General features: G+C 44.7%; 1 protein-coding gene across 1 annotated transcript in view; it reads right to left on the bottom strand.

Moving 5' to 3' along the window:
• Positions 1–22811, bottom strand: part of LOC124798082 (UDP-glycosyltransferase UGT5-like) — a 146468-nt gene that overhangs the window by 25354 nt on the left and 98303 nt on the right. Inside the window, exons 4-6 of the mRNA XM_047261323.1 lie at positions 21121–21441; positions 9425–9647; positions 508–727 (exon numbers count right to left, since the gene is read on the bottom strand). Of these exons, the coding sequence (XP_047117279.1) occupies positions 508–727; positions 9425–9647; positions 21121–21441 (764 nt within the window). The remainder of the gene's footprint in view (positions 1–507; positions 728–9424; positions 9648–21120; positions 21442–22811) is intronic.

The following is a 22811-nucleotide window of genomic DNA, read 5'->3' as shown; positions in this document are numbered from 1 at the left end:
TAGCAGTTCTGAAACGAATGCTGTGAAGTGTTTCCTTGAGTTTAGAAATCGAGTTGAACTCACGAGGTGTTAAGCCAGGGGAGTGCAGTAGGTGGTATAGCACTTAGCAGCTCCAAATCAGTAACAGCTTGCGCTGTATGTGCTTGAGCATTGTCCTGCAAAATGATGGTCAGGTTCTGCAGAACGTGCCATCACTTCTGTCTCTATTCAGTTCATTTTTGGAACACAACCTATGACCAGCTGTTTTGTACGAGCTATAAATAAATAGTTGCCACTATTAAAGATCCAACCCTCATATCATTTATGAACAGCACAGCCCAAATTCCTGATGGGACCTACGCAACATAATGAATATGTGACACGTGTTCTGCTCACGATGGCAGCCCCTTCCGCATCGTCAGAGCCTTAAGTGAGGAACAGCACGCAGCTGAGGTGGCAACACTGTAGCGCCGCGCGACAGGTGCCTCATAAACAAGCAGTGCCAGTGTTGAGGTGTGGCACGCTGACCTGCTGTCGTCGAGCAGCTGGTGCAGCGCGTCGCTCAGCGACTCGCGGCTGAGGTCCTGGTAGAGCAGCTTGAGGCCGTGGCCCGCAGCGACCACGCGGTCCGCGTTGAGGAACTGGTCGGCGAACATGGGCATGCACAGCATGGGCACCCCTGCCGCCACCGCCTCCTGTGTGCCCATCAGCCCCGAGTGCGTGATGAACACGCGCACGTTCGGATGGTCTGCAACCGAAAAGATTATTTTACCAGGTATTATTTGCAATCATAGCCCGTGTATCTCTATCAATCTCTTGTTTCAAACCAGGTAAGCAAATTATGTGTAAATTTATAGCACATAAGAATTTTTAAAATTTCCTGAGAGATTAAAAGTGCGTCCCAGAAGAGGACTCGAACCTCAGACATGTTCCTTTTTGCAGGTAGTACTGTTACTAGCTGAGCTATTCAGGCTCGACTAATGGCTGCAGTCCTGCCAGTACCTGCATCCTCTTTACAAACTTTACAGAAGCTCTGCTGCACAAAGCGTCGGACTAGTACTCCTGACAGATAGGATGTCACGGAGAATTGGCTCAGCTGCAGAGTCGGTGTGTTTCCCAGAATCAGTCTTTCCAGCGCAGTGCGCCCTGTCCTGAAGTTCGCTGGTTACAGTGAAGCTGTGTGGAGGACCACGTCTCAGATCCACGATGTTGCCTTTCGTGGGCAATGCTGCCAGCAACTGAGACACCCAGGTGCGGCCAGGGACCTACCCTTACATCATTAATTCCACCAGGTCATCTTTTGTACATATCTAGGAGCGTTAGGAAGGAGATTACTGACGAAAGTGAAATTGTGAGGTTGAGTCGTTAGTCTTCTCTAGGTCTCCAGTCAGGCAGGTCACTGCCTGCAAAAACCGAGGATCGAGGTAGGGTTCTGGTCCAGCATAGAGTTTTAATTCTTTGGGAAATTTCAGAACAGCATACACTCTGCTGCAGAATCAAAGTGTCGTTTTCACCAGTTTCAGCTGAATTATGTAATCACTGCTAATGTAACACATGGTAGAGAAACCGTTTTCCTAATACAAAAGACAACAAAATTCTTGAGGATTTTGTGTATGGAAATGTAGTGATGTCTTAAAACAGAATGTCATCTATAAACCGTCGGAAGACGGATTATACCGGATAGCCAAAATGAAACTAGCCTATGAAAGTGGAACCAGACAGCATGATGAATATTATGCAGTGGTTCTTTGCTGTAATAGTGGCCTGGTGCTCTAGTGTACCAGATCGACTCAGTGGTTACATCGGATGGTCACATCATCTTTACTTGTGTGCAGCGTAGCCAATGTTTACAAGGTACCTGGTATCTGTGCCATCTTGCTTCCTGTCTATTAAACAGCTTTATTACACTTTCATAAGTGTGTAAAACAGCATAAACAACAGTGGAAATCTATACCTGGTAGACTGGTAGAACAATGTGAAGCTGGAATTCACCAAAGGCAATGATCAGCCAACAGCTCTTGTAATTCAGAAATGGGTAACTACCTCTATGAAACTAACAAGAGACCAGATAGGCATTGTGCAACTTAATACTAATGAGTCGATGTACTATTTCAAATTTTAACATAGTGTACAAACTTGCAATCCGGGAGTGTACTGGTAACTTTGAGTTAGCAGTAGCAGCAGGCTCTGTCTCTAAGTTTACCATTAGTCCAGTCGATGGCAATTTGACAAGTGGCCGCGAAACTATCGGGATTCGACCATCGATCATGGAAACGTGTCGGCTCTTCGTGGGAATCACATTTTTGCTATACAAGGTCGATGGTAATCTCCTCATACACCGTCGCCGAGATAAACGGTGGCTCGAAACGTACAGCGTGCCATAGATACAGGATGGTGGGAGCAGTGTTTTGCTTTGGGAGACATTCTCCTCTGCGCTTGCACGGAAGCTGTGGTAGTAATCGAAGACATGCTGACAGCTGCGAACCACTCGCATCCCTTCATGCTTGATGTCTTGCTGGACGGCGATTCCATCTTTCATCAGTACAATCGTCCACGTCTTGGGGCTAGGACTGTGCTACAGTGCGTTATAGTGAACCCACGTTGATGTCGCGGCGACCAAATTCGCCTGATGTAAATCCTATGTAACCCATCTCTGTCGTCGGTCGCCATCACCGCGTAGGCAAATCAGTGGCCCGTTATTTACGCACCACATAAGTGCACAAACAGACCAACAAATTGACAGATCCCTGATAGGCAGTATCAGTGATTAATTTCGTTCGAAAGACGGAAAAACAAGCTATTAAGCAGGTAGATATAATGTTTTGGCTCACCAGTGTATGAAGAAGAGGTGCACGTGGGACAACTGAGTGAGACTGTGTTGGGTGAGACTGCTACAGTGGATACATTGTACTACTATTTTTGTTATAGAGAAGTGATGCAGCCAGAAAGAAAGGAGCAAGTCTAGAGGTCTAAGGCTCGATGGATAAGGCTACCGTTGTAGAAAGATACCAGTGTTGGGATACAACATAGTGTAATGACTTTCACGTGGAATCCAGCCTGTTCCTGAGATGGTGGAAAAGAACGAGAGAAAGCGGAAAACTTAGGAGGGGTCGTTTGGGGATGTCCCAGCTAGATCAAGCCTGGCCTGAAAAATACGCTGTGAAACTTGAAAATGGAGTCGACACTCGATGGCCCCTGCCCTCTCAGAGAACAGAGAGGGCAGCGCAGTCCCCCTGATTTCATATAGGCTACTAACGCACTATAAACATGAACACCTCTGGTTGTGCCCTACTAACTCCAAACTTGCATGAACCACTAACAGAGGGTTGAGAACACAATTGAGCTGTGGGCGACTCGTGTTCATGCCATTTATTTTTTGTCATCTTCTATTACGGTACTGCCACCTCGTTTTCTTATTCAATTTACTGGCGTCACTAACTTGCTGCCTTATTTGCCCGTGAGTGGCAGCAGTAGTGCTTATTGATAAGTGCCCTATCGTACCATCTCTGGAGCGACCGATAGTGTTTCTGGGTCGTCGTGTCTGGAAGTCAGTTGGAGACGGACCAGCAGTGCAGCCGGGGCAGGGAACAGCAGTCGTGGAGGAAGCAGCGTCGGGCACCGAGTGCCAGTGTGGTGCGGACAGCCAGTACTTGCCGACCGCTGGCGACACACATGTACCATCCGACCGAAGACGACTGGAGCGGCAACGGCCGTTGGTTGGTCGTTCGGTCGGTCATCTCATCGGCCGACCTGTACTGGTCTTTTGACCGTTTCCGGGTTTTAGGCAGTTGGTCAGTTGGGACAGACCAGCGAGGAAGTCTCGGTGGCGCGAGTCAGGCTGGAGCCACTGGCGGTGTGCATCCACGGTTGGAGTTCTGAGGCTGTTGTGACGTAACAAGACTGTTACGCCACTTGGTAGGAGCCGGTGGAAAGGCACGCGTACACACACGCCGACGGGCGTGAATTACTGGAACAGGCTACGTAATTAATGCTATGAAGAAAAGTACATAGCTGGATTAATACTTATCTTTAATCAATCATTGTGGTACATCGCTCTTGACTATACACAGGAGACTTTCATTACAATCACTGTAAGGCTAATGGCGCCTTGCTAGTTGGTAGCCATTAACTTAGCGGAAGGCTATTCTGTCTCTCGGCTAATGAGAGAGAAAGGCTTCGTACATCTAGTCGCAAGCTAGGTTGTCCGTACAACTGGGGGGAGTGCTTGTTCGTATCACGAGACCTGCCTTGTGGTGGCGCTAGGTCTGCGATCACACAGTGGCGACACGCGGGTCCGACATGTACTAAATGGACCGTGGCCGATTTAATCTACCACCTAGCAAGTGTGGTGTCTGGCGGTGACACCACAGAGGCGCCTCTTGCAAGGGTTACGAAGTTCGTCGCCCACCGATCCTGGACACTAAAGTTGAGTGCTCACTTAACCTACTATCGAGCCTCAACTGCTGTCACATCTTTTCGTTTGATCCTGGTTGTCGCTTTCTGCGAGATTCCTGCGAGCAACAATGTGTGTGCATTGAAGTCAGCTAGAATTGCAGCCGACCTGCCTGTGTGGAGTTTAACTTATTTAATTCATTCCTTAAGTAATGACGTGTACCAGCAGTATCTTCTGACTTGTCGCCATTGACGTTTTGATTAGCTGCCCTGGTCGTTGACATAGTTTTCGGAGGTGTATTTTCCTCATCGTGTTGATGCTCTCCAGCATGGCGTGTAGTTCGACAGCTGAGGTGTTGGTAGTTTTGGGTGTTTATTCTGACTTGATTGGACTGGGAACCAATATTCAGAACATTGTGCTATCTTGTTGTCGTTTTCTGGTCGAGTGGAGCGGAACTGATCTTGTTGGTTGATTCGTCAGTTGACGGTCGATTTGGTTGCCTTCCGATTAAGAGGTTGTCGGTCTGGCTACCTGTCTCACCTAAATGTGCGTTAGTGTTACCTTCCCAGGCCGATCCTTGGAACCTCCTGAGTGTCGCTACTTGTGTTTTACATAGTGATTTCCGTTTTAGTCTTAAGTACTGTGTGTGGCCTTCAGCGGAGTTTTAGGTTAATAAAATTGCGAGGCTTTTCTTCTTAGGCCTCAAGCCACAAAAAAATTGTTTCTTGTATGGTATGTGGCCTTCAGCAAAGTTTCAGCCTTTCAAAATTAAAATTGAAAGTTCCTTGTGCCTAGGCCTCAAGCTGTAAATTTGTTTCAAGTTGGTATGTGGCCTTCAGCCGAGTTTTCAGCCTTTTCAAATAAAAAATTGTAAAGTTTTGTCTAAGCCTTAAGCCATAAGAAATAATTTCTAGTTTGTACGTGGCCTTCAGCCGAGTTTTCCAGCTGAAATTAAAAGTTGGAAATTTCTTTGTCTGGGCTTTAAGCCGTGAGATTGTTTGGGTTGTGTATGTGGCCTTCAGCCGAGATTTATGTGAAGCAGTTTAGGACAAAGCCTTTAGCCTAATTTAGTTGAAATTTAGAAGCTCTTCCCTTTAAGCATTAAGCCGTAAAATTGTTTTCTGCATGCTGTGTGGCCTTCAGCCAAGATTTAATCTCTCTTAAATTAAAAAGTCAAAATTCTTGTCTTGCCCTTAAGTCATAAGATTGTTATTCTTTAGTATGAGGCCTTCAGCCAAGTTTTACACGAAATATTTTGAGATAAGCCTGCGAAGTGCTGGGGCTAGCAGTGTATTTAACACTAAATTCTTCTAGAATCTACATATGTAAATGATGCTCTAAGCCCCCCACCCCCCTATTCTAACTCCGACTTTTGCTGTTGCACAAGGATTAAAAAAAATACGCGAACTGACTCTAATCAACCCTGCCAGTGGAGTAGAAGAGAGTTTGGCACCTGCAATAATTTAATTTGATAAATAAGTTAAATAAACGAAGATTTCATTAACATAGTGAGGAATGATAGGGTTGCTCTACCGATTAACAGAATGAAAGTTCTGTCCAAAATAACAATATGATTTATTAAGACTAAACACAAAATAATAAACAAAAACACATGAAACATTTACAATACATCAAATTGGCTCAAATTGGATACTCAAACAAACGCTGTGAATGTGAAGTTGTCCCTAAACTAGATTGTGAGGATTATGACGAAGTGGTATGTGGAGCCAATTCCTTGCAACTCAAATCTTAAGAGAAAACACATAGCCAACCCAACATTAATTGCTGCTACCCAAGACAGAACAAAGTTAGAAAAAGACGAACAGGCGCGCTCTGCTGAGCTCTGATTATCACCTAGGAAAATCCCTGTCTGCCGGTGCTGTGGACATACCTTACCAATCTGTCTTCTTAACTGCAAGAACACGATTTGGCGTACCGGAGGCGATGGCTGGTTGCTTCGACGTCCTCGACCGAAAGGCGAGAGCCGACTACCTAGAGCACCTGTACAGGCCGAACACACAACATTCCCGCCCCCACGACAGTGGCTGTGGTTAAACGTTCCAATCAGCAACTCGAAACCCGGCGGAAAATTCCACTCTATTGCCAGAGCACTACCATTCCACCAATGGAGATTCTTGGCGCCAATTTCTGCGCTGATTTTGCTACGTCACGGAGCTATGCCCTGAGCAAGCCACTCACAGTTGCTATTTTGCAGAAAGCGCGGGAATTTTCCCGCCACAACTGCCTGGGTACACAAGTCATTCCCACGCCTCGCTGGTAGCCCGCCAGAAAGTGTTTTCGCTAAGTTTCTGCGAAGTAACGGAACCTCTGGCCCAGCTGCTACTTCAGACCCCTCCGGGCGTGTCTTTTGACAATGTCGGCGTCTGCAAAGCATTCACTCGACTTCATCACACCCGTCGGCTTAACCCTTTCCAGATCAGCAGAGCCCGTCTGTCACCGGACCACCCGGGTGACGAGAGATGCTGCGTGGGAAGTCCGCGTGTGAAGGAATAGCGACTTTTCACTGCATGCAATTAGAGAGGAAAATCGTAAGATAGAAATATGAGAGGGGGCTCATGCCACCTCTCAAGCCTTTTTAAATTGAAAGCTCTTCTTCCTACATCTTAACCTTGAGAGATTTTGATTCTTCCTTGTGTAATTGTTTTAAGAAATGAAGTTTATATGTGACTGCAGCTGACAGAAACTTATTTTGGCCCTTTCCACAAATATAACGTCATCCGCTCTGTCCTGCTAGCCCAGGGATTTCAAATGTTTCGTGGACAGAGTAGCAGAGACGTGTTGATGGCAAAATCCGCGAGATTATGTGACTTACTAAATGAGTCTTGTGCTATTATGAGCCAGCCAGAGTGACCGAGCGGTTCTAGGCGCTACAGTCTGGAACTGCGCGACCGCTATGGTCGCAGGTTCGAATCCTGCCTCAGGCATGGATGTGTGTGATGTCCTTAGGTTAGTTAGGTTTAAGTAATTCTAAGTTCTAGGGGACTGATGACCACAGCAGTTAAGTCCCATAGTGCTAAGAGCCATTTTTGGTTATTATGATCATTGAGGTCGGTTAATAAACAAGGTAAACCTACTAGGATGGTGTCAGTTCAGATAATTTGCGGCAAAGTCGTGGAGGGAGGCCGTATAGCCCATCCAAGCTGTACAACGTGTTGAACGTTTGGTGTCAGCGCTTGGTGGCAGTGGTTGTGCCAATGATACATAGTGTTATGCGTAGGGCCCTTCTGTCACGCCTCATCATAGTGCATGTTGTTCCTCATCCCAGATACGCTGTGTGTTTGCAACGACCGTAAATCTTTGGTGTAGGAACACTGGAGAATGCAGTGCTCTTTCTTTTTATGTAACTAACAGAATGGTGCAATGGTTGAGGCACTGGACATTCGTTCTCGAGCAGAGGATGTGAGGTATCACGTGTAACCGTGATTTGCGTAACAGGATTGTTCCAGGCACCACAGCAATCCCCAGCCCGTGACCACTGCTGGCAGCGGCCGTGATTTGTTTCCTGTGTGCGTGGCGGGATGGGCGCTCTCTACCTGACAGCTCCCACCTCCCCTCGCACACACACTTCGATTAAATACTGCAGAGAAGCTACATCGGCATCTGTGCAGGAGGCTACAGGCGGTATAACGCTATGTTATGTTTCAGGTAACGATGGAGAAAAACAGGACTCTCTCACCTCCCAAACACTAGGAGATGGCAGCAGTGGTACATCCATTTCATTGCATAGTGGCTCGTTCACTAAATATGTAAGGTAAGATCGTGTGGGAGAAGAGTGTCCCCCCAACCAGTTCCATGCCCCTTCGTGAATTCCACAGAGGAATAATTTAGGATTCATTAAGGATCAGTGGCTTATGCTGAATGATCTGGCGCCTGAAAACGTCCCAGATGTGTCCCACTGGGTTCATATGAGGAAAATTTGGTTGAAAAGACTAGGGAGGTTCTGTATCAAGCTCATCAAACCACTGTAGCACAATTCTGGCACTGTGAGGTCGGACAGTTATGCTGCTGAAAGATGCCTTTGCTGTCGGGAAAATCATGAAGCATGAATAGGCGCACGTGATATGCAATAATATTCACGTAGTACACAGCTGACACAGCTGTTATGGTACCTTCGATTAGCATCACACATCCCATGGAAGCCTAGATAAATGTCCCCCAGGCAATGTCTGTGGAGTGCCACACGTTTCGAGGGCCCAATTGCCTGGCTACTGGCGTATACACATACGACCACCGACCTGGTGGAACAAAAAACGTGCCTCATTTCTCCATTGATCTACAGTCCAATATCAATGATTCCATGCCCACTGCAATCGTTACTGACGATGCTGTTAGGTCAACACGGAAACATGTAAGTGTCGTCTGCTGTGGAGCCCCATGTTAAACAATGCACGTTGGATGGTGTGCTCCAAAGCAGGTACACCAACACTGCATTGTGTGGTCAGATCTGCCACACGTCGACGCACATCCTGCTTTATGAAGGGGCAAACCTCCGACCCCTATACTCTGTGATGGGGTGTGGATGACCAACACCTCGTCCTCTACTCACGGTTTTAACGTCTTTCAACTACTTTCCAAGGGCGCCCACTACAGCAGGACACGAATGCCCACCAGCTCTTGAGATATTCGTTCCAAAGCACCAGGTCATAAGAATCTTTCGTTTGTCAAAGACGCTTATGTCAGTAGATTTCCTCTTTTACAGCCTATACCGTCGCTAGAATGATTCTCCACACATCTCGGTTACTTCTCTCCAGGTTTCTAGCCTAGTTAGTGAGTGGTGAACGATTTCACCATGCGATACTGCCTGTTTTTCTATTATAGTCACGTACTGACTTTCATTCGTCTCTTCTCTGTTTATGTCCATTCATTCTCACGTCACATGCCCACAAGGCCAGCAGATGGCACAGAACCTCGCAGCGAGTGGCGGTCGTAGTGTTTTGGCTGAAGTGTGTAGTGTTGTCTCGCACTGCAGAAAGACGACAAGTAGCGGAGCAGAGAGACAGCTTCTAAGCCAGTCGATGCAAGCACACTCACTGAGCACGTCGTTCTGCGGCAGCCAGCGGCGAGCCAACACATTTGGTGGAAGCTCAGGGAGTTTGTCAGGGTCGGCTCTCCACAGGACGCGCTGCTGCAGCCGCGAGAAGACGTCCAGCACGGCCCGCAGCTTCTGCGGCGAGAACGTGTCCGGCCGCACCATCGTGCCCAGGCTGAAGTACACCACGCCCTGGGGGCTGCCGTCAAGCCATGCTTCCAGCTCCTGGAAATACGTCACCCTGTACACAACTGCTTAGTCGACGTCTTCCAGATAATATACGTTGTTTATATATCAAGCAGAGTGTAAGTGTATTCGTGTGGGATCTCCTCCGAAACCTATGGATCGATTTCAACGAAAATGGGCATATAAAAAGCACGCCTTGTAAATATCAACACTGTTTGGTTTATAGAAATCTAGCCCCAACAGGAGCAGTGATACCCGAAAAAACGTGTTTTCCCAGCCTCTGGCTTATGCCCTGCACGACAGGAATGTTTCATGGAAACAGTATCGGCCTACCAAATCAATCTGCTTTGCAGGGCAGCCTATATGTCAGGGGCAAGAAACAGTTTTCCAGGCTCTAGTTTGGATAGAGGAGGGGACAGAAAAGTGAAGTGAAGGAAAATGGACAGAGACAGGGGAGGAGGGGGACATACTTGAGGTAGCAGGTAAGTCTAGGAGGGTAGCGGACAAGTGGAAAAGGAAGATAGGCAGGGGTGGTGGAGAGGGGGAGGAGGATATGGTCAGAGGGAGGGAAAGGAAGGCATGGATAGAAAAGGACAGGCAGGAGAAAATGGACAAACAGTGAGTAAGGAGGAGGTGAAGAGACAGAAAGAGTAGGTAGAGGTGGGAGAATGTGGTGGACAGACAGAGGGAGAAAGAGATGGACACATAGAGAAGGGCAGGTGGAGGGGTGTTCAGTACCTGTGCCGATCGCATATGCAGTTGAACCCATGAGGAAAGTCTAGTTATTAATAACTGCAGGTGGGGTTGCATGCTTCTGTGGAAATGTTGTACCCAACATACCGCTTCTATACAGACTCTTACGACAACAGTTCTGTGAATATAAGAAGTATCTGTAAAGTAATCTCCATTTTCTTGTTGGCTGAAAAATAGTACCAGAACAACCGCTACAGTGAATCACACAGCAGCTTAGAGTCCTCAGAGCTGCAATAGCTACAAGCTACACTGCCTCATCATCGTCTTCGGTATCCATTTAAAGTTACAACTGAAAATCAAACTAATGTGAAAACCATTCTGTAATACCGATTTTATTGAAGAGCGCGAAGTGGTTGAAACAAGTACTCACTACACACAGCGCTCTCAAGCATCCATGTGTGCTGTCACACTGTGCGGCAGCATCTGTATCGAGTGCTTCAGTTATTAACAGAAGAAGTCAGCTATATAAGCCACTGCTTAAAATGCGAATACCGTAAAGAAAATAATGATATGTGTGTGAGATATAATAATTTTATCAGCAGGAATGAAAGATCCTGGTTCAGCTTCTTATTTATTTGCCAACTATTCCTGCCTAAGCTCCAAGTAAGAGGTACAATTCCTAAAGTCGTTGCAGTTTTAGAGAATAATCATTTTTGTGATGAGATGGCTGAAGTATTATGTAAATCCGTTTATGAGAAATCTTCCTCTATTATCACTAAATAAGGTGTTATATTGACTAATCAGTCTAGAATGCAACTGTAGCGGTGTAAAATCCCATAAGGCTATTCTTTTCACTTCATCTTTGATGATTCTTAGTTTGCTTAAGTGAATCTCTTAGTATATTAACGCCGGCCGAAGTGGCCGTGCGGTTAAAGGCGCTGCAGTCTGGAACCGCAAGACCGCTACGGTCGCAGGTTCGAATCCTGCCTCGGGCATGGTTGTTTGTGATGTCCTTAGGTTAGTTAGGTTTAACTAGTTCTAAGTTCTAGGGGACTAATGACCTCAGCAGTTGAGTCCCATAGTGCTCAGAGCCATTTGAACCATTTTAGTATATTAACGTTACAGCACCACTGAAATTAATCCCGGTTTTGAAATTAGTACCATCAGTGGTACGACGGAAATTAATTTTTGAGGCTTAAAATTTACCAATCACGAATTTGCTATACAGGGTGAGTTACCTAACATTACCGCTGGATATATTTCGTAAGCCACATCAAATACTGACGAATCGATTCCACAGATCGAACGTGAGGAGAGGGGCTAGTGTAATTGGTTAATACAAACCATAAAAAAATGCACGGAAGTATGTTTTTTAACACAAACCTACGTTTTTTTAAATGGAACCCCGTTAGTTTTGTTAGCACATCTGAACATATAAACAAATACGTAATCAGTGCCGTCTGTTGCATTGTAAAATGTTAATTACATCCGGAGATATTGTAACCTAAAGTTGACGCTTGAGTACCACTCCTCCGCTGTTCGATCGTGTGTATGGGAGAGCACCGAATTACTTAGGGATTCAAAGGGAACGGTGATGGACCTTAGGTACAGAAGAGACTGGAACAGCACATTACGTCCACATGCTAACACCTTTTTATTGGTGTTTTTCACTGACGCACATGTACATCACCATGAGGTGTGAGGTACACGTACACACGTGGTTTCCGTTTTCAATTACGGAGTGGAATAGAGTGTGTCCCGACATGTCAGGTCAATAGATGTTCAATGTGGTGGCCATCATTTGCTGCACACAACTGCAATCTCTGGCGTAATGAATGTCGTACGCGCCGCAGTACATCTGGTGTAATGTCGCCGCAGGCTGCCACAATACGTTGTTTCATATCCTCTGGGGTTGTAGGCACATCACGGTACACATTCTCCTTTAACGTACCCCACAGAAAGAAGTCCAGAGGTGTAAGATCAGGAGAACGTGCTGGCCAATTTATGCGTCCTCCACATCCTATGAAACGCCCGTCGAACATCCTGTCAAGGGTCAGCCTAGTGTTAATTGCGGAATGTGCAGGTGCACCATCATGCTGATACCACATACGTAGACGCGTTTCCAGTGGGACATTTTCGAGTAACGTTGGCAGATCGTTCTGTAGGAACGGGATGTATGTTGCAGCTGTTTGGGCCCCTGCAATGAAGTGAGGACCAATGAGGTGGTCACCAATGATTCCGCACCATACATTTACAGTCCACAGTCGCTGTCGCTCTACCTGTCTGAGCCAGCGAGGATTGTCCACGGACCAGTAATGCATATTCCATAGATTCACTGACCCGTCGTTTGTGAAACCCGCTTCATCGGTAAACAGGTAGAACTGCAACGCATTCTCTGTTAATGCCCACTGACAGAATTGCACTCGATGATTAAAGTCATCACCATGTAATTGCTGATGTAGCGACACATGAAACGGGTGAAAGCGGTGACGATGCAGTATGCGCATGACACTACTTTGACTCAGTCCACCGGCTCTCGCAATGTCCCGTGTACTCATGTGTCGGTTCATGGCAACAGCAGCTAACACACCAACTGCACCCGCTTCTCCTGTGACGGGCCTGTTACGGACCCGTTTGCGTGCTACGACCGTACCTGTTGCATACAGTTGGCGGTAGATGTTTTGCAATGTGCGGCACGTTGGATGCTCTCTGTCCGGGTACCGTTCTGCATACACCCTGCAGGCTTCAGCTGCACTTCGTCGACACTCGCCATAGATGAGTATCATCTCCGCCTTTTCAGAGTTCGAATACACCATGGTCACAGTTCCTACAACACTACACTATCACAGACGTCTGGTAACACGGTGTACTACAGTTGGTCTCGGTGCGGAGACGAATGCAGAATAACAAAAGCAGCAAGCGCTACATGCGGGCACTGCGACAGCTAGACCAAACCACAACAGTGCACTACAGCCACACTCGTAAACACGGTCGTCATCGTAAACATGTCCCTGCAGATGCTGCTCGCCGACCGTGGCCCGTGTTTGTTACAACACGCAACTGAACGTCGGAGGTTTCAAGCGTCAACTTTAGGTTACAATATCTCCGGACGTAATTAACATTTTACAATGCAACAAACGGCAGTGATTACGTATTTGTTTATATGTTCAGATGTGCTAACAAAACTAACGTGGTTCCACTTTAAAAAAACGTAGGTTTGTGTTAAAAAACATACTTCCGTGCATTTTTGTATCGTTTGTATTAAACAATTACACTAGCCCCTCTCCTCAAGTTCGGTCTGTGGAATCGGTTCGTCCACTGTGAATTAGAGTTATATTTCTCTTCCTTGCTGAGTAAATTAGATTTATGAAGAATAAAATTATTTGTGGACATATGTACCGTCTTTGTAACTAAATGAAAGGCGCTATTTTGCCATATGTAGTTCGTTTCTGTCATTGATGAAGCATCTTCAGTGGCTTGTGAATACACGTTTGTTTATATATACACTGGTGAGCCAAAACATGATGACCACTGCCCATCGCGAGACCGTATGCTGGGTGGTGGTGCTGAGGGCACGTGACGCACTCTAGCGACGGTAAGTGGCACAAAGGCGGAAATTCGGCGACTTAAGAGACTGAAAAAGGCCACTGTTGTGGCCTAGCGTCTAGGAACGAGCACTTCGGAAACGGCGAAGCTGGTCGGCTGTTCCCGTGCTACTGTCACGAGCATCTGTGGAAAGTGACTGAAGAATGCTGAAGCCACGAGTAGGCGACAAGAAGTTGGACGTCCATACCTCATCACAGAACATAGGGACTGGAGGCCTGCCCGCTCTCTAATGCAGGATAGGCGGCGTTTTGTGGCAGGTCTGCAGTGCTGGCGCAGGCACAAGTGTTTCGGAGCTCACCGTTCAGCACACAGTGTTGAGCACGGTCTTCCGCAGCAGAGGACCGCTAAGTGTTCTGATGTTGACCCAACAACGTCGTCAAGTATGACTACAGTTGGCACGAAATCATCGAGATTGGACCGCGGATCACTGGAACCGTGTCGACTGGTCGGATGAGTCCAGTTTGTCGGTAAACCAGGCCGACGGTCGTTTCCAGATACGCCAGTGTGCAGGCGAACGGCTGCAGCGCGCCAAGGACGCAGGCCGGTAGGAGCAGCGTTATGTTGTGGGGGACGCTCACATTCACTTGGACTTCCATTGGACCTGCGGTAGTAGTTGAAGGCACCATGAAAGCTGTGATTGATGTTTTGCTCAACAGTGATGGCAGCTTCCAGCAAAATAACTGTCGGTGCCACAAGTTCAGAATAGTGCTGCAATGGTTTGAGGAGCATGATAGTGAATTCACGTTGATGTCTTGGTCATCAAATTCGATTTATGGAGTCCAATTAAACCCAAATGGGACGCTATGGGGCGCAAGCTCCGCTCCCACAAACCAACCGCCCGTAAATTACGGGAAGTGCGTGACCTGTGCTTTGGCATCTGGTGCCACAAAGCTCCGGAAGCCTATCGAGTACTTCTCGAATCCATGGCACACAGAATCACTTTTCAATTGATTTCCAGAACTGGACCAACACGCTTTTAAGTAGGTGGTCAAAATATTTTGGCTCATCAGCATGTATAGTAAATGCATCATGTAGTAGTTACATGTCTGTTAATATGTCACTTTTTCAGCACAAGACTCATGAAGGTAAGTTATCGTTTGGTTTTATGATTTTCAATGTTGGTTGTTCATGTGTGTCATCCTGGAAATGGGTTTACTCGGTATCCATCTGCAGGACGGTACACATCAACTAACAATATTAGAAATCATAACACTAAACTATAATTTCATCTCATGAAACTAGTGGTGCAAAAGTTTTATATATTTGTAACAGCTAAACAAATAAATTCATCACCTTTTTCCTTCTTCCTTTTCCATCGTTCCTTAGTTACTTCAACATTCATGGAGATATGATCCACCTTTGCAACTAGATGAAAGGCAGTTGTTTTTTGTCACACACAATTCACCTCTTTTATTTATAAGCATTTTGAGTGGCCTGTAGTATATGTGCTTGTGGCAAAAACAAACTGCCTTTCATCTAGTTGCAAAGATGGATCATATCTGCATGAACTTTGAAGTGACTAAGGAACAATGGAAAAAGAAAAAGACGACACATTTATTTGTTTGGCTGTTATAACTTTAATTAGTCATAATAGAGAATAAATGAAAAATCTAGCTCCCACACACTCTTCACCAAATTTATGACCGGACTCATAAATGTCTAGTTGATCAGTACGCCAAATGTTATTGTAGTGACATTTGATTAAAATCTCTTAAATTACTAATAACTATTCTCAGAAAAGTAATTGTAGATATAAATTTTCTTATTTTAATTCCATAGAATGACATCGTATCTGGTGCTATATCTGAGATGTTGTTACATAAATCAATTAGTTCATTTTCTTGACAGCATAACTTCTGGAAATCAGGTTTGGAATTTTGCAGTCCCAGTTTTCAGTAATGGTCCAGATCTGATTGTTAGTCAGCCCCACTCTCCTGGACATTTTCATTTGAGTTAATAAGATTAAAATAAAATGACACTGATGTCATTGTTTGAATAATACAATATTTAAGTGATGATTCATTTATAACAATGATTTCATTATTTACTGCCAGGTGATAATGCCAGCGAGTTGATTTCTAGTTCTATTTAAACTTCCATTCAGGAATTTGATTAGATAAACAAGATCACTCCTGTCATCAGTGTTTCTAGGAAGAAAGGGTATCCAGATGTTTTTAAACATTAAAAAGCAGATGACTGATACCTTTATAAATGAAGATTGAAACTATTACCTCCTCTTATCTCAATTAGCTTGCCTTATTTAAATTATATTCAGTTGTATGATGCACTTTCTTGTTTCATACCACATTCTCTGTCTAATTCTCTCTCATTTAAAATTAATTGACATAATTTTATTTTATTTATACAAGTCGCTTAATCGCAGCTGTAGCCATAAATTATGCTGCTAGTAAATTAATTGGTTGCTCGAAAATCACATGACAATTAATTCAAATCGCTGTATTATAGAGCATTAAGTTTAAGAAAACTTGCACACAATAGAAAGGAAAAGTGACTAAATAAATAAAATTGAAACATTTGAAATAATAAATTAATTAATAAGTAAAATACATATTACTAAACTTATAAAATGACAAAATAACTAACAAAAGTAAAGGAAATCATTACAACTATAATAAAACATGATCTGTCACAGAAGAACAAATCAGTTTTCTTAATTATCCTCAGATCTGACGAGATTAAACAAGTAACTTGTGCTTCATACAGGCCAAACGACTGAATGTGATGGCTGAAAGTGTTGTTTGTCAATGGTGTTACTACTTTAAGAGTGGAAGGACCAATTTTGAATGTTCATGATGTCGTCAGAAGTGACTGTATAGCTGTAGTCAACAACGAACTGGTACTGAAAATTGACTGAATGGTTCGTGAAAACTGGCGCTTTACGTTATATCATCTATTATAAACCTTCTTGAAATTTCTTGGGGCGTTTTGCGTGAGGTAGTGACTAAACGATCACTGTCCCCAAAGTTCGTTGGATTCCATAAATACTTTCTCAGATCTACAAACTCAATGTTTGACTGTTTTTCTCAACTTCCTTTTTCGTTTTGATGCTGAAGAAAGAGGCGTACTAGTAACGGGACGTGAGTTCCCTATGCTACTGCAGAGAATATTCAGTAGTCAGCACTATGGGATCATCCTAACTCGTTCACAAAAACGAAGAAAGTGACGCTAAACATTGGCGGACAGAAAGGTCATGATCACTCTTTCGTTTTTGAGATGCTAAAGTCATCATGTTTTTGGGTTTTATTGAAAGAGAAGGGAAAATGAATTCTAGGATGTTTATGACGCGATAAGAAAATTGAACAGGCTTTTGAAAGAATCTGAACACTCTCTTCTTTACCAGTGTAGAGTTTTTGCACATCATTTATCGGACACATTCTGTGCGACAGACAGAAAATTGATTAGGTCATTTAAATTGTGACGTTTTCGAACATGAGTTACAGGGCAGGATCAGTTCCAAGTGATTTTCATCTCTTCGTGCGCGTGAAAACATGCCTTAGTTCCTAATTCTTAGTCACTGCCAAAGAAATACAAGATACTGTCATAGTCTGGCTGAAATCTATGGCAGAACAATTATAGTGAGGAGGAATTTGTCAACTCGCTAAGAGCTATGATAAATCTGAATAGCGCGTATGCAGAGAAACGCCATAAACGTGTGGCGTAGTTGTGACGCTCTGTAATAAATTTCCTTTAATTGCTTTCCTGATAGGTCTCGAACATCACAACAAGCAGTCTTTGGTCTCCTTGCAGTGTCTCAGGGCGGGGCGTTAAGATCTCTCGTTGAAACCTCTTCCTGTCCTGTGCCTCTTTGCCTACACACGAATATCTGTCCATTGATTTGTAGCAGTGCAGCATGGTTGTGTTATGTGAGTAGTGTAATCTCTGGTTTATCCTCCATTCCTTCACGTTGTCTTACGTCTAATATTAGCCCACTGCACTGCATTCTGTAAGAACCCTATGTACGTTGCATACTCTATGTTTGCTGCTTGCTAGTGATCCCGATTTCAGATTTGGCATCACGCAAGTAAAACTGCTATAACGGTCAGAATGACCGTGGAGAAATCTTGTTACCATCTTTGGACACACTTAAGATCTAAAAACAGACATGACCAGTATGGATTCCACACAGAACTAAAGTACTGCAGATGAGACCTCCCCGAAAACAGTATGCTACTTACTCTACTTTCCTTGATCTGCCCTTTAAACGTTTAAGTACCTGGAGGAGTACATCATCTGCCTTGTAGGTTACACTCCTCACATGTATAACCAAATGTAGCTTCCTAGGAAACATAACCCCAATGTCTAGGGAATTAGCTGACTCTACAAGGAATTCTTCTCCTACATTAGAGGCGAATTTTGGTTTGAATCTTCACGAGCAGAAGAATACCAACTGGCTATTCAAAACACTGATGCTCATTCCATTCTGATTGACTCATTTCTCTACTGTAACAGAATTTAGTAATCACCTAATTACCTTATTCTACGACCTACCAACAAATAATTTGCAAGCACTTTCATATTTGAGACGTGCGTATGTCGTTAACGTAGAATATATTCACTAGTGGTCTCAGCACACTATTGTGCGACGCCTATGACAATACTTCCAGTTTCTCCGTACCTCTTCCCCTACCTGTAATCTCTGTGTGCTACCCTTCGAAACCTTCAACCTGTTTTCAATTACAACATCTTTTACTGTAATTTCCGTATTTGATGCTCCAGATGAAATTTATCAAAGACCTTTGTCAGGTCCAAAGTGATGAAAACTAGTTTCCCCTTGGCCCACATTTAATGTACCTCTCGTATATTGTACGTAGCTTGTAGGCTGGTTTTCACGTGCGTGTTGTTCCCCGAATCCACACTGTACTTTCTTAAGCCAATGTGACTGGTAGGCATATTTGATTACTAGCATTTCCACAATTACTCTTGGGAAACGCATAGCAAGCAAACGAAAGGAAACTGACGTTTTACTAAAATTTGTTGCCTAGTCACCCAGAGATGAGCTGCCACTTAACAGGCAAAATGTTGTACGCTGCCTAATAACACGCACACTGCAGGCCCACCTCCAAAACAATAGCTGCACTCGATCTGGTTTCAACGAGATTTCACTACTATCAGTTGAACTTTCTTCCCCAAACTCGATGATATATAGTGATATCAGCTCGGTTTTATCGCTTCTGTAATTTATATTAACTGCACATTGAAGTACCTGAGTAACTTCTCCCTTTCCTTCCACTGCTTATCGACAAACGTGTTACACGGTGGAGGTCGCGCAGCGCGCCACTCGCAGAGGCAGGCCTCACCGTGACCCCAGTTTACTGCCGACACTGGTCAACATGTTACTGAGCTTCTCAAACACCCATGTATACCCACTCTTTAGATCTATCTCGCACAACTCTTGACGGATTGCGTCAAACAGTTGCAAACATTCACTGTTTCACTAGTTTTCAGGAACGACTAACATCAAGAAATAGCCGCAAGGGTTCCATTACTATCTTCGAACTAAAAATATGAGGTGAGTGCTATTTTGTGTCGGCGTCATCAGCAATCAGCCGTAAAATGGGCTGACCGTAATTATGCCATAGGTGATGATTTTTCAGTGTGAGGATTGTATCAGAGAATTGAGAGTTCACAAGCTACAACTGCGTTGTTCAGTGAACTCTTGGGGAAACTCGTTTTTCTTTGTTTGAGAACACTGCACATCTGTGTGCCTTGCACGTACACAGAAAGAATTACTAGCTGACGACGGTTAGTAATATACGCGCTGGTGGCTCATTCTCTAGAGTTTATCTCCTGTTCAAAATTTCTGAAATCTTCGGTGTCCGTTTTATTGAGTATTTATTACACGAGTCGTCTGCTTGCGCTATTGGCCTCATTCCATTTCTGAGATCAAAAACGCGAAGAAAAAGTACGCATACTTCAATGATGGTTATGATCAGTACAGGAAAGCGAGTATCATGTTAGCTCTAAGCTATTTCTTTACCTGCGATTTTCACATATGCAGCATTACTTGAGTCCTCGGAGATGTCATGTTTGTGACAGCCTCTCATTTACATATTTTCTACATCTTACAGAATTCTGAAGTTGCAGCCTCCAAATGCAATACACACTTTGGAATTATACCACGTGGCTCTTGCTGTCTGATGTTACGAAAGTACTATGTTGATCAGCCTAAACAAATGGGAATAGAATAGAAAACTATAGGTTCCTACGAAGGTGCAATTCATAGGGCATGAGGATGAGTCCTAAACTCAGGTACGAGCGCTAGGGCGAAGGCACTCGTATGGGCTCCAGCTGGAAGATTAGAACCAGGTAGACCACTATGACAACTGTAGCTGCAGTTAGCTAAATTAGGACATCAGCTGCGGGACTGTGATATAGGCACTTTAAGCACTTGCATATGCAGGATAGCGCAAAAGGTTGCAAATCCTTTGTACAACAACATTCGCTGCTAGAGTTGGCGTCCAACAACGTGAGGGGTTATGAGTTACCTGTGGATCTCCACAGGTAGAAGAATGCATACTGTGACACAACGTGCCTCCATAAGCTAGGAAAGACATACAGGCAGCCAGTTAAGGAAGATTACCGTTTTAAATCTCCTTGATGACATGTCATTACGAACAGGCCACAAGCTAGGACTGCGGAAGGATGGAGAAGGAAAAAGGCGCATCCTTTTTAAGTAAACGGCTCCAGTACTGATTTAAGGAAAACCACAGAAAACCTAAATCTAGATGGCCATACGACGTTTCGACCACCATCCTACAAATGGGAGTTCAGTGTCTAAGTTAGACAGTTGAGAGTCTGTAAATCAAGACATGTGACCCCTTGCAGTAGGATCTTATATGCAGATACCCTGAGATACGAGTAACCACGTGGGAGGTGGCTCAAATGGCTCTGAGCACTATGCGACTTAACTTCTGAGGTCATCAGTCGCCTAGAACTTAGAACTAATTAAACCTAACTAACCTAGGGACATCACACACATCCATGCCCGAGGCAGCATTCGAACCTGCGACCGTAGCAGTCACGCGGTTCCAGACTGAAGCGCCGAGAACCGCACGGCCACACCGGCCGGCCACCTGGGACAGAGGTCAGCCCTAACGAGGCCTAGAGGAGCCTTGAGGCTGTGAGGTAACTGATCCCGACCGTGGCCAGCCACAGACGCGCCGCGGCGCACCCTTCTGGCTGCGGCAGGTACCTGGGGCAGCGGCGCGGGCTGGCCGACGTGCAGGCCGCCCACCTCGACGAGGCCGGGCACCCTGGGGAAGGGCCCGCCGGTGCTCCAGTGGCTGTTGACCAGCACGAGGCTGGTGTTGCGCACCAGCTCGCTGGTCGGCGGGAAGTCCTCGCCGAACAGGTCGCTGGCCAGAGGATCCACCACGCGCTCCGATATCCACCAGTTGCCGAAGCGCATGAAGACGTACCAGCACGTGTTCTGCAGCCTCTGCCAGAAGGTGAAGGGCGCAGAGCTCGCGAAGTTGATGGAGTCCATGTAGGCCGGGTTGTCCGGGTTTCCCATCTGCATCAAAGAAGTTTTCTGACAGCTAGAGCAGAGTGGCTGTTTTGCTTTAAGTGAGGCTTATTGGAGAAGGATGGTGCGAAGTGGGTGCCTTGTAGGAAGACATACGAACGAGAATTAATAGTGAGAGCGTTCACATTATTTCTGAACTATCTGGTGTCACTAGTTTTTGGAACTAAAGCGATAGTCATGCCACTTTTCTCAGCCTAAAACACTACGCTGAATATGCTAACAGTTAATCGACTGTTCCACTGACTTGACCGCAACGAATGGTATATACTGGAAGCTGCATAAAAAGATTACAGTTATTTAAAAAAATAATGTTTGCCAAAATTTTGGCTCGAGTATGATATATAAATTACTTATGATATACTTAAGATATATAAATTACTTATATACGGTACGATCAAAAAGTTTCGATTTGTGTGAGTTGCTGCAGCGTATATGAAAGCAAGAGCGACATTGATGCGAGTATATACTCATCGATATTTAGGTAAGGGGTTAGTGTGACCTTCGAACGCAAACTTTTTGATTGCCTCTCATATTACCATTAATTAGGCACATGAAACAACTGAAACTACTAGAAAATTTGCCGTTACTGTAGAGATTAGTCGATTAATGGACCGGCAGACAGTGCTCGGTAGATAACGAAAAACCACACAACAGAAATCACGCAACATACACGAATACAAAAGCACGAAAACTTGAAGGCGAATAAGAGAAATTCTGTCTGTCAAGTGACAATAGTCAGTAACTGTTACTCGGCAGTCTGTTTAGGCGTCTCGAGCCAGGATGCGGTCACAGCTGCGAGTTACCGACGTGCCGGTGTCTCTAATTGTCCTGACCCGCTAGCAACAAGACTGTAAATTCTTTGGTTCGATAGAAGTGCAGCCTTTCCTGAACTTCTGAGGCTTCAGACACACAGGTAAGCTACTGCAACACGGGCGTGAGCTAAGTGGGTTACGCGTCTTTGTGATGTACTGCACTAAAAATTGGTTACTATTATATAGATGGTGTAAACATAAATTGTGGTTGCAGAGAATGTTAATCCATTACATAGAGATATTCTTTTTCATATTATTGACATGCATCTTTTAAAGCAGAGTCGTAGATTGAGTTGTTGCACTCGCTAAAAGTTTCACGAAGACATAAGAACTTTCTTACGTTGGATTTATTTTCAACCTCTCTAGTGTTTCATGATTTTCTTCCGAGAATACTGTGTATATTACAGTTTAACTAGTTTCTACTGTGGCCATATTTTGCAGCTCTTCAGTGAAGGGTTGTGCTCTCGATGTAAGAGTGAAAACTTTTTTTCAATTTAATTTCTCTGCCAGGCTTGTTTGTCTCTGTGATATACTGACACGAAGAAT

Source organism: Schistocerca piceifrons, chromosome 5, assembly GCF_021461385.2.
Source record: "Schistocerca piceifrons isolate TAMUIC-IGC-003096 chromosome 5, iqSchPice1.1, whole genome shotgun sequence".
Classification (NCBI taxonomy): domain Eukaryota; kingdom Metazoa; phylum Arthropoda; class Insecta; order Orthoptera; family Acrididae; genus Schistocerca; species Schistocerca piceifrons.
The sequence above is the reverse complement of the archived record's forward strand: the minus strand, read 5'-3'. Positions and strand labels throughout refer to the sequence as shown.